The sequence below is a fragment of the Opisthorchis viverrini genome (assembly GCF_000715545.1).
Source record: "Opisthorchis viverrini unplaced genomic scaffold opera_v5_5, whole genome shotgun sequence".
NCBI lineage: Eukaryota > Metazoa > Platyhelminthes > Trematoda > Opisthorchiida > Opisthorchiidae > Opisthorchis > Opisthorchis viverrini.
The window spans coordinates 2,467,648-2,479,524 of record NW_008751661.1 but is presented as its reverse complement, the minus strand read 5'-3'; the positions used below and the strand labels follow the sequence as shown (position 1 = coordinate 2,479,524).

The window sequence follows — 11,877 nt, the reverse complement described above, 5'->3', positions numbered from 1 at the left end:
CAGTCTCTTCGTGACAGTTTCGGCTATTCACCTTCCACACACCTTCCACAGCATCTCTGATAGCAACCCTGGAGCATAACACTGCTGCACTGATTTCAGTTATTTCAGAATTTACACGCATACAAACAACGATACGAACGAATATCTTACAATTTTCTGAGGGCCTCGTGGATAGAGGTGCAGTAGGCCTCTATGGTGCCTGACCTCACCCGAGAAGCCTCAGCCGCGCTATCAGCCACCGGCTTCTTCTATGGTAATGCAGACTTGGGGACTCAGTCAGTGCCCTATTTCGGACCCACCTTAGCCAAAGAACTCGGTTTCCCTTTTTTACTACCAGAATTTCTCGCTTGTTGAAATTTAGAGCGCATTACGCTGATCTACGCAAATCATTCAGCGCATAACACGTCGCCTGTATTTAACTTAAGTGTGAATGCTAATAGGAGGAGCCTATTATGCACCACAACTGCCACCTTTTCAGAGGCAACCACTGAAAGGTTGTGATTGCTTACGACGACCCAGTGTTCGGAACTGTCTTTTTTCGAACGAACTGAGTAAGCATCTACTCTACCCGAACCTTTGGCAATTCTTTTTGTGACGTATGTTTTTTGATGGGCAACTGTAACTCCCACTCAACGTGCCATCTGAGGAACCGTCACCTCAAAAGTTAGATACTGCTGTGGAGATTCGTTTTCACTAATCCCAGGTACCAAGTGCCCTGGAAAACCGCCAGATCATCGGTTGGACGGCTCATCATTAAGCGTTGCCCGTAGTCTCTCCAATCGGGTTCCATACGTGCAAATCAAATCCTGCTTACTCATCGACTGTGCGCACGCACCTACTAACTGCAATCCGAAAGTAGCAAAAGATACATTTTGACATTAGGCTGTTAAGATCCAATCTTTTGGGATCTAAAATACAACGAAAATTCAGTGGATGTCTGGAGACAGTCTTAGAGTTCTCACTCTTTTCAGTGTCACGTACCGGTGAGACAAAATGCAAGGTTCATTATTATTATTAGCTATAAAAACCGCGTACTTTTACAGTGGTTCTAACTGCCACAGTTTCGTTCACCGATGGTTTAGGGAGGTGGTAGCTGCTCACTAAAGACGGTAGGTGATATAAATGATGCGTTAATACAGGGTTGCCAGTGAATTTTCAGTGTGGGGGATTGAGAGGGAAGCTAAACATTGAAGGAAATAGCTTGGACTCACGAGCGCCATTGAGGGCGCGACTGGGCCATAGCTGACACTGTCTAACCATTGATGTGTCCCCTCTCGGGGTCCCCATTCAGGAAGGGGGTCGAGATAGTTCAGGTGGTTAGAGCGCGAATATACTAACCGGAAGGTCCGTGGTTGGAACCCGACCTCTGCCACTCGACTTCCCCTGTCTAGGCTTGGGCGACCTTGCAGTATCCCAGCCCTCGTGCCTCCTTGGTGTGGCATGGCGGCTAGGCACCCAAAGGGTGTTACAGCTGAACGATTTCATTCAGGAAGACGACAATGACCAGCAGCCTCGTTTGCTGGTAGGCCTTCCACACTTCGTTGCCAAGTCATTGTTTGACCTCCCCTTGCTGGTTTCCACCCTTCACGTGGTTCTGAAAAAAAGAGCCTTTCGAGCACGTCGGTCAACTGGCATACTGAGCACGTGGCCAAGCCAGCGCAACCTATCCAGCATGATCAGTTCATCTAACGTGGATGAGTTATTTCTTCCGAATATCATTCGACTTACTTCAGCATTGCTAATCCGGTGTTCCCACTAGACTCGGGCAATGCTGCAAAGATATCGATAGTCAAACGGTGAAAGTCCTGGGCGCTCGGCGGCCAGATTACTGACCAATGTAGCAATATGGATCGCACCGCAGCATTATAAACTTGACCCTTGATGGATAGGGTAATATCGCACCTACGTCACAGGTGACGCAGGTTAACAAGTTTTTCTGGCATTCCGAACCTGGATGGAAATATCATTTTTCCGCGAGACCACCGAGACTGATACAGCTGCCCAGGTAAACAAACTTGTTTACTACCTCAAGCGGCTCATCCACAAGCACGAGGCTAGGATTCAGCCCACCCAGTCTTGCAGTAGCACTTTACACTTTACAGGTGAGGCGCCTGCCAAACGGCCGGGCAGAATTATTTAGATTATTTAATATTGTTTTAGCACAGCATCAGATCCAAGAAGAACCATATCCTCTGCGGACTCAATATCCATGTGCGGACGCTCCGGTAGCATCTCGACCCCGCAGACATTAGAGGCTGAAAGTGAGTGTTCCATAATCATATCAGTGACGAAGTTAGAGAGGAAAAAGCGAAACAGGAAGTCCTGTCTGACACCACTGGATGTAGTGAGCTCAGGTGACAGCTACCCGTAGACCTTCACGCGGGGGAGTTGGCGTACAGCGGCTGTAAGCAGTCAACCTTAGAAGGATAAGACCAAAGGTCACCACAGCTACCAGGCTGGTGCCATGGTCGTTTTCAAACAGCGTTCGGGTATTCTTTTTAAGCACAGGAATAACTTCACTCTATATCGCACCAATTAGTTTTGTCAGATGTCACCAGTGATTCTCCGCCTTCTATGAAGGGGGCTGGATACAGATCCTCTCGTCTTGGTGCCTTCCCACGTTTCAGTACCGATTTTTCGTATTTTACTTCTCAGGGTCGATTAAGGTTTACATTCCATTCGCCCGTACGCACTATCTCCACGGGCTGTGTTGCAGGAAGCCAGCTAAACTGCTTTTGGAGGTGTTCGGCCTGTCTTTCCAGTCGGTGTTTTTGCGAGTGAATTAATGAGCCAACTTTTTCACTCAGCATTTCTTTGACCGCTGCTTTCCTGGAGCCAATCCATCGAGATTAATCGGACACAAATAAAAAACACCGGAGAAAGTGCATTTCGACCAGACCTACAAATTCAGTAATTACAGAAGACACTCGTGTCGTTCTCGACTGTTAAGACACAAAGGCTTTTCTTGATGCTGCGTTTTCTGCTAAAGTTTTCGCAATTCGTAGATGCACCAGTCTTCGCATATTCCGGTTGGACATAATAAAGAAGCGACCTTTCAGCAACTTGCACGACCAGAAGGTAAAGGTATTGCCTAGATGCTTAAGCATAGTCGGCGGAAGTCAAAAAGCCGGGTTCGGGTTCGAAAGACAGGCTGGTTAATAGTGAACGCTACCAATACTCAAAATGTGCGCAGAAAAAAACACGCCGACCATATGAAGTTGACAGAATGAAATTAGTGCGCCCGACCGCTCTAAATAGGCCATGGACTGATGTTTCATCCATCTTTACACCACACTTCCGATCAGTTCGATGAACACCGGCCACTAAACAGGTTTGCGTTAGACCGTGCTTGGTTTTGCGTTTGAGAGACGGTTAACAGGATGCGGTGGACTTTCACATCTTAACTGTTGCACCCACGTAGCATCATTCCTGGTGCTTTTCCTCACAATCAGGTACGCATAACAGCTCGAGAGTTATGGTGGACACCAATGACCAGAAAAATGACTTATACCTGGCTCATTTACGATAGTTATCGACTACTGAGATGTTTGCTTTCCAGTTGATTTCTCCGCCAACTAATACACCAGTGAAACCCGCCAAGTGTACCTCTTGACTCGCTTTTCCTAACGGGCCTAATTCAGAGAAAGTTTATCAGACTTTTCCTTGCTTCGGGAACTAGAAGATCGTTTGCAATGATAGGTGACCGCACGAATAGGTCAACATCGAGGAAACTACGTTCTGTGGAGCTTTCCTAGAATATTTTGACGCCCCATCATACTCATTCATCTTGGTCATTTTCCCTGATTATTCCGATTCACAAAGATGAAGTTCACCGACAGCTGAAGCCAGCGCTGGGTTAGTACGCTGTCGAACAAAGTGGTTTCCGTAGGGGGTCCAAGTTGCGCTAACCGAATCTTCACAGTTTGACAAATCGAGAATCATCAGAACAGCCGACCAACATCATTTTCCGTATTATCCATGCCACCTTCGGTTCGGTGATAGCTTTGCTGTGCGAACTTACTGACCGGAAGCTTCGCCGTTTCGAGACAAACCAAAGAGTCATCCGGGTTGTCGTCAAAGCTCTGGCAATCTGGCTTGTTATGTGAATCCACTGGAGCAAGCTGCGGTCGTAAACGCTGTACCGAACAGCCTGTCAGTCAGTGTATTCATCACAGAAAATGATGGATCCACAATTCTGACTAAGTGTCGCCGCTCGTAACCAAATCAAAGTCTTCAAAAGAAACCCCAGACTGTCAGCCTCCCCTTTTTAAGGATGGAGGAGAAACGTCTATTCAATGCTTGACATGACTTATATAGAGCTTTTGGAAGGTGACCGAAATGCATGAGAATTGGCAAATCTCCACTGACATCAAGCTTTTCATAATTGCTGCTGATGAGGACCACATTCTCAGAGTTATGTAGAAGTGTATGTGATGAAAACGCTTAGTTTACACTTTACTCTACTTAACCAGACACTCTTATAAGGTCAGATATAGGCTTCAATAGCCCACTTTTTTTTCAGGCAGTCCAATAGGCCTACTGAATGTGCTGGAGACGTTTGTGGTCTTTTTTATTTGGTTTTCAGTTTTGTTGTCAGCGAATTTTCATGCGTTGTCAGTCCGTATGAAATCCCCACTGAACTTCTTATCAATACTTCAGCTAGCATTTGAGCTACATGAATCTGCTCGTAATTACCATTTCGTGCTAATCTGCTTTCCTCGTTTTTTGCAGGTGGAATATCTTGCCTTGTGCATATCCCCCACGAACACCTTGGAAATCTCGGATTCTTGTATCAGCCAACCATTCGAATCGTGTGCTCTGGGAAAAAGGTTTTTATACCCGCAGCAGACAACCGAGCTTTTACGAATAGAGATGACCAATAATAATTTTACCTCAATGCGTGGCTTTCTCGTATTGTCCACCTCTGTTACATCTGCCTGCATAAGCTCGCCTTCTGATTGTACTGATATTCCATGTCATATAGACAACGAAGTCCTGTGCGGCGGCGGCGAGAATTCCGAAACAACCCATTTGACCACTTCGGCGTTTCCATTGCACACTAGATATACATCTAGTAAGTCCATTTTTCTGGGTCAACCTATCTCGAAATGTCTTTTATGTTCCTCTGTTGTGCCGTATGTATTAGCTTCAATAGGTGCTTTCACTTCCGGGTGACCACCCTCGCTTACTCTGCGACTTCGCAAGCAATGTGATCCAGTGTCGCAGCTATTCACCATATGAGCCAACAAATACCGCGCATCGGTGCCTCCAACCTACTTTTTTCAGTTATTTTTACGCCAAACCGGTGCAAGCTGTCGTCTTCAATGGTCACTTATAGTACATATCACTTTGTAGTCAGTTAGCGAAGGACTTGCATCCCGCATTATATTCTGTACACTTCTTATACTGGTGCGCTGGACCGCCGTGATGGCTCAGTGGTTATAGCGCGAATTTACTGACTGGAAGGTCCGTGGTTCGAACCTGTCGTCTGCCTCTCGGCTTCCCCCGGTTAAGCTTGGGCAATCTGACAGTATCCTATACCTCGTGCTTCCTTCAGGCGGAATGGCAGCTACGCACCAAAGAGGTAATACAGCTGAGCGATTTTTCATTTGTGATACTTCGACGCACCCGCGAACCTCATCAAAATACTCAAGGGACAATGCTCTTCAAGGTTGCATGTTCCATTGCACACTGAGGGTGCCATTGTTTAGGGGTTGATTTTTAAAACCATACGGGTTGTCCTTTCAGTGTTTCCCACCAGTCAACCAGGTAATTTTTTGAGAGGTCGTTTGCCTTGTTAATAGATATTTTATCGCAGACATTTTCAAACTCGCTGAAACCACTTCCTTCGGGATGTTCACTGAATATCGGGGCTTGCCTGTTAAGGTGGAACACTATATTTTTACCGCATTATCTAGACTGGTATCATCCTCTGGGTGAGGGTAGCCGGAGGGAATTGACAAGGTGATCGATTCATGAATTTAGTGGGCACCATGTAGGCTCGTATGTGCATATGTCTAGATTTGCCTGTACGCTGCGTTCGAACGTATGTATTTTAAAACAGCATTCACCTTCCATGGACCTTTTGGGCCCCAATTTGAATGCATAACATTATTACGAACCTCGCTCTTTTATGAATACTCTCTTCTTCAGATTGATTGACTCGTCATATTCAGTTTAACAGAATCCGTGTTTCTCAGTATCACTATCTCTTCATAACGGCGCAAACTGAGGTAGATAAGATAATTTGGAAGAGGGGTGTGAAGGAGATTACGAAGAGTTTGAGTGTTGTTGGATGGGGTCTCTGTGACTTCTGGTTTCTGATTCCAAACCTCGCACAAAACGGCAGCTTACCCATGTCACGTGGGTCCATGTCTTGAGTTTTCTTGTAGATTGTCTGATTGGGCCCCTGGCGGTATAAGTATGGCAAGGTTCTTGTGGTAAGCTAGCAATATACCCATTTTCCATCTACTCTTTTTTCTCATTCAAAGACCTTAAAATTTATCGGTGTCAACACTGATGCGGTCTTGTACGCTGATTATGGCCGTTTTCAGGAACAGTTTCATCCGATCTCGTCCTGATGAATTCTGTGGTCTGTAAAATCCCCTGTAACCTCTTGTAAGTGTTATGGTGTAAAAGATAAAGCGTTCAGCTGTAGCACCCTTCCGGTGCCTAGCTGCCATGCCACCCGAAGGAAGCACGAGGGCTGGGATACTGCCAGGTTGCCCAAGCCTAGACAGGGGAAGTCGAGTGGCGGAGGTCGGATTCGAACCGCGGACCTTCAGGTTAGTAATCCGCGCTCTAACCACTTCGGCCATCTCGCCGTACGTTACTATTTTCACACCAATCGTGGAACAGCCGCTACTTCCAGTGAAGCGCTATAATCCATTTCCTAATCAGTCAGTCACGCGGTCATATCTATCAAGGTCACTAGCTATTGGTTTATCTCGTCCCGAAGTGCCCATCCGAGGAGACGATAGTTACCAGCGCGACTGGTAGGGACTTCCATACTTCGTTGCCAAGTCATACGATGACCGCCCTTGGGTCTTCGTCATCATGCGATAGAAAAGCATGAGGGTTGCGATACTGCCGGTTTCCCCAGCCTAGATAAATCGAGAGGCAGAGGTCAAGTTTGAATCACGGACCTTCCGGTCAGTAAAGCGCCCTAACTACTGAGATCCCCCCCCCCCCCATGCCCCAAGGTCACTATTTATGCGTCTGATTGATGGTGATGTATCGTAGTTTGTAATCAACAAATTAGAAACTAGCAGTTGTTTCATCTTTTAAACGCTTTGAACTAAACCCGCCCATTGTTGACGAGATGTTGATTTAAAGGTGTGCACAAACAGACGAGTCCTAGGAAGCATGACCTTCAGTGACTCGGTAACCAAGGTTCTAGTGGGGATAACTTATTAACTTGACTCTTTTATATCAGACCTTGTCGTCTGCATAACAGTCTAAACGTCAAACATTGGGTGACTTGTTAAACTTGTCTCCCTAACTGAAAATACGAAATTATACGGAACAGATGTGCAGTTTGATGAGTTGCATAGGCGGAACATTTATAAACCCCAAAGGATCCGATGAAAATACTTGTTGAATTCTGTGTTTAAGAGGTGCGTGGGGGGCAGTGACATAATGATCTCCATAGCCTATCCGTTCCGAAAAAAAGACTGAGCAAGAGTCCATTCAGATCTGCTTTGAAATCAGGACTTGACTTAGTTTGACGCGAGCTACTGATCAAGCAACTGGACTATTCTTTCGCTGTCGTGTATTTGTGAGTAGTCTTCGGTCCTCCAGGTTATACGGCAGCTATTTAACGTAAGCTTGTCACGTGATTGTCTTTCCCTATCGCAGAATGAGTATTCCGACTAGTCCGCACCCAGGGTAAAGCAATTAAGTTTGCTTCCGTTATTTGAGCCCGCCAATAGTACATATCCTCAATCCTTCTTGGAACACCTTCTTGAACACCGGCCTTCTGGGATGCGGGAAGGACGTGTTTTCAATCCTTGCCACCAAACTGCGAGTGCTCCTGAGTGGTGGTCACATCTGATTAGGCGAATATGTTTATGCTTGGACCCTGTCTTGCTTCGGACCAATGGGAAGACTCACGAAACTGAATGGGGCGCTAAAAAGGGGACAGATAGGGGAGTGTAGGCAGGGTCAGATTAACACGGACGAAGAAAGTGGTGAAACCCAGACTGTTGAAAACCCAGTTAGGTTGGCACAAATTGAAACCTGTTAAAAAGAGTTGCAAGCTTTCGTTTAGAGCCCTGTTTCACAGTTGACGTGATTCTAGCGAAGCATGCTCGATAGCAATGTCCGCGCGTCTACTCGCAACTGCTCTTCAATCTTAGTGTGCATCTGCAAGGTAATTTGTATCTTGTGTGATTTCCCTGATGTTATAGTCATCAACTCTCCGTAACCACGAATTGTCCCCCACAACCGCTCATCCGTCTCACCAGTATTTTTGAGGGGATTCCTATTTGATTTGTTGGTTCGACACATACGATGTTTTTTGACATCCCGTTTTCTGTTATCAGTTATCGTACACCAGATCTCTTAAGAATACACGTCTTTTGTTTCCTTACGTAGATATCGATCTGTTCGCGACAACCACTTTGTTAGATTTTGGAACCCTAATGAGTGATTCCGAGCCCTCAGTTCTCACACTTGACGTGATCAACCGCTCTCCATTCCTTGTGAAAATTACAGTAAGTTTACTTCCATATATAGAAATTGTATTGTATATTCCATCGCTTAACTGTACATGTCAGACTATCTCAACTTGAACCACAGGAGAACCAGTTGCTGAGCTGTTACGCATTACACCTTGGTTGGTTCTCTTATTGAAGAATGAACCACCCATATGGAAATCACAAGTTTCTTGTTCCAGAAGAAACAATGACCAGGACATTTTTTTGAAACTGAGGACGTCGGCACGACAAAATAGCGAACACGAGATTGTACAATTTGCATCTTACCATTTGAATCGCAGAACATTGCTCAAGCGGAGATTATGATTTATGGACGTCCACCATGCAATAAGTCTGTGGGGAGTCAAGTGATCACAGGTGCCTTGTAGAGCCGAAAAACAGGCCACTTAGGCACTGGTTCGTTATCTCGCTGATAGACACAGATGTGAATATCCATATCGGGGAATATTGTGCACTCGTGCTTGGTAACCCGCAGACAATGAACATGCGTGCTTATATCCAGCGATATGACACAATATAACAAAGATAATCGTTCAGCTGTAGCACCTTTTCGGTGTCTAACTGCCATGCCACCAGAAGGAAGCACGAGGGCTGGAATACTGCCAGTTTGCCCAAGCCTAGACAGGGAAAGTCGAGAGGCAGAGGTCAGGTTCGAACCACGGACCTCCCAGTCAGTAAATTCGCGCTATAACCACTGAGCTGTTTCGCTCGCATGTCTTCCCTTCATACACATTCGATGGAAATAGACAACTCAACCTATCACGTAATAACCAAACTGTTTGCCGATTCACTTATGTTAGGACGCGCAGTTTTAGTCCAAGAGACACGTGGATTTAGTGATTGTGTATGTACTCTCCGTGTTCATTTTTAGTCCTTGCTCCCTTCACAAATGTGCATACACTGAGAACGGCCATTCATATTTGCAGTTATATTGGTGAATCTACCTTGACCATCACTATCCACATGTCTGGTTAACACTGTCCATTTTTTGGATGCACATTCGGTGCACGGTTTATGTCTAGTAATGCAATCTGTAGATGGGAAGATTGCACAGCAGTGGGCTCGCCACTCAGCCTTCTGACATGAAGGATTCTTTAGGGTCTTGTTGCTTTCACTTTCTCGGTGCATATTGATTGTTCAGAATTAAAGCGCGTGTGCGTGTTTGCCTGAATTTACTTTTGCTGAACGGTTGTCTGTATTTTATCACTCCCATTTGGATGTATCAGAAATTCTACGGAAGATATCTTTTTTTTACAAATAAGTTAGACATCTGCATGTGAATTGTTTAGGTCTGTGAGGAGAGTGCCAATACTTCCGTTTTGGAGACCGTCATACGTTGGCTTCCATTTACCAATACCTCGGTGAGAGCTCCGACCTCGTAAGCTTGCTTCCATTGGCTAACGACTACCATCGTTTTTTGGTAGGTATCTCCTTTGGAAGCGTAGGGCAAAGTCTGCCCTCTACTGACACGTTTCTGAAAAGAGGTACAACAATTATGTCGTGTAATTCCCTGACCAACTAGACAGAGTTATTGTTGTATGCGCAGTGAATCATCAGTGTTGAAGACTGATGTCATGTTGTCGATGATGATGATGATGATGATGTATGCGCTGTACACTCCCAGATAAGCTTAAGAATGTGGTCAGTGTATGGCTAGTGTTTAAGCAAAAGACTGGGTACGTTGAGCCTGACAATATCCCCTGATTTATGCATCCTCGGTGAGCCCTAGAATTTCGGCTTCTAGAACGCCTTGTGATCCAATCGAAGTGATTTGTCTCTTTTCTCTTCTATTCCCATTAAAAGCTCCAGTTTTTATAGGGGAGGTTTCTCGTCTGTTTCGAAACGGGCCCAGTATTTTCTTGGTCACAAATGGAGCTGCTCTTCATTGCTACTTGGTTTCTTCTGTCCGATCGGGTTTTCCTGGTTGGAGACACTACAAGATATGGCTGCCAACCGATGTCAGTGGAGTTCCTGTTGTCAGTTTCTATCCAGATTGCCTGAGTGAATGTCTGGAGGTGTAGGCACCTCGGAATGATTGTGTTAAGCTAGCACTAAGTCCCTCCCCCATCCACCTTTATTCTTTTCTTTACAATAAGGCTTTCAAATAAGTCATGGTTGTACGGCAGTGAAGCACTGGTGTTGAACACTGATGTCATGCTGTCGATGATGATGATGATGATGATGATGATGATGATGATGATGATGATGATGATGATCGGGTTTTCCTAGTCGTTCTTCGGTTAGCAGGTTGCTTGCTTGTGATCATTATTTCTGATGGACTTTATTTGCTGCTTGTGATGTCAGCAGGTTTTTCTTTTCCTCGATTTCCGGGATGATGTCAATCGGCTCTAAAACTCGTGTGCCTACGTCAAACTCCAAACCACTCCCAGTAGGCCTTATTTCACTCCCTGTGAGTTCCTAGCCTGACACTCCTGTCACAGGTCTGATGATATTTTCCTTTGTTCTATGGGGTAAAAGAGTTAAAGAACGTCTGATATCTACATTTCGTTGTTATCGTGGTGCCCAGAGCGTTGTGTAATAATTTCACTAGTCTTCCAATTGAAGAAAAAACAACCCGTTTTTCAAAGCCTCTTACTTGATGATTGTGCACGCAGTAGATATCTGCAGCATTTAGTGCAACGACTGTGATACTGTTCTGTCCGTCAGTGAGCAAGACCGAACTGAGGATGAAGGAACATAAATGCCTTTGCAGAGAGCAACGTGGGGGTGCAGTACAACGATTTAACAATAACTTCCTGTACACTGTACGTGGTGGATCCGACCCGGGTTTAAATACTGGATCGTGGCTCCCGGAGGCCTCACAAACGAAATTCCGTTAATCATCCATACACTAAGTGTAGTAAACCAGTCAGACAGTGCAGATACATCACCTCTCCGGCAGAGCGTACTTGCATGAGACGCTACATTAATGTTTCACCCATCATGTATTCTCGATTTTCAGCCGATACGAACCGCTTTTGGTTATTCCTACTTCAAACACTAATCCCGTCTTTCATGCGTGCATATGGAGTTATTGAACAGACCAAATTCAAACTGCTTTGTCCACTTTTTGCACAACTATGTGCGTCCTTTCTCTTTCCCCCATTTCAAGATTGTTCATGTTCTATTTTATGATCTACACTCTAGATGGGATGTCTTT

General features: G+C 45.3%; 1 protein-coding gene across 1 annotated transcript in view; it reads left to right on the top strand.

Moving 5' to 3' along the window:
• T265_00525 (hypothetical protein) overlaps window positions 1-11,877 on the top strand; it is a gene marked incomplete at both ends in the record, with an annotated part of 100,347 nt that overhangs the window by 4,944 nt on the left and 83,526 nt on the right. Inside the window, 2 exons of the mRNA XM_009164329.1 lie at window positions 4,732-5,074; window positions 8,596-8,714. Coding sequence (XP_009162593.1) covers window positions 4,873-5,074; window positions 8,596-8,714 — 321 coding nt within the window. The remainder of the gene's footprint in view (window positions 1-4,731; window positions 5,075-8,595; window positions 8,715-11,877) is intronic.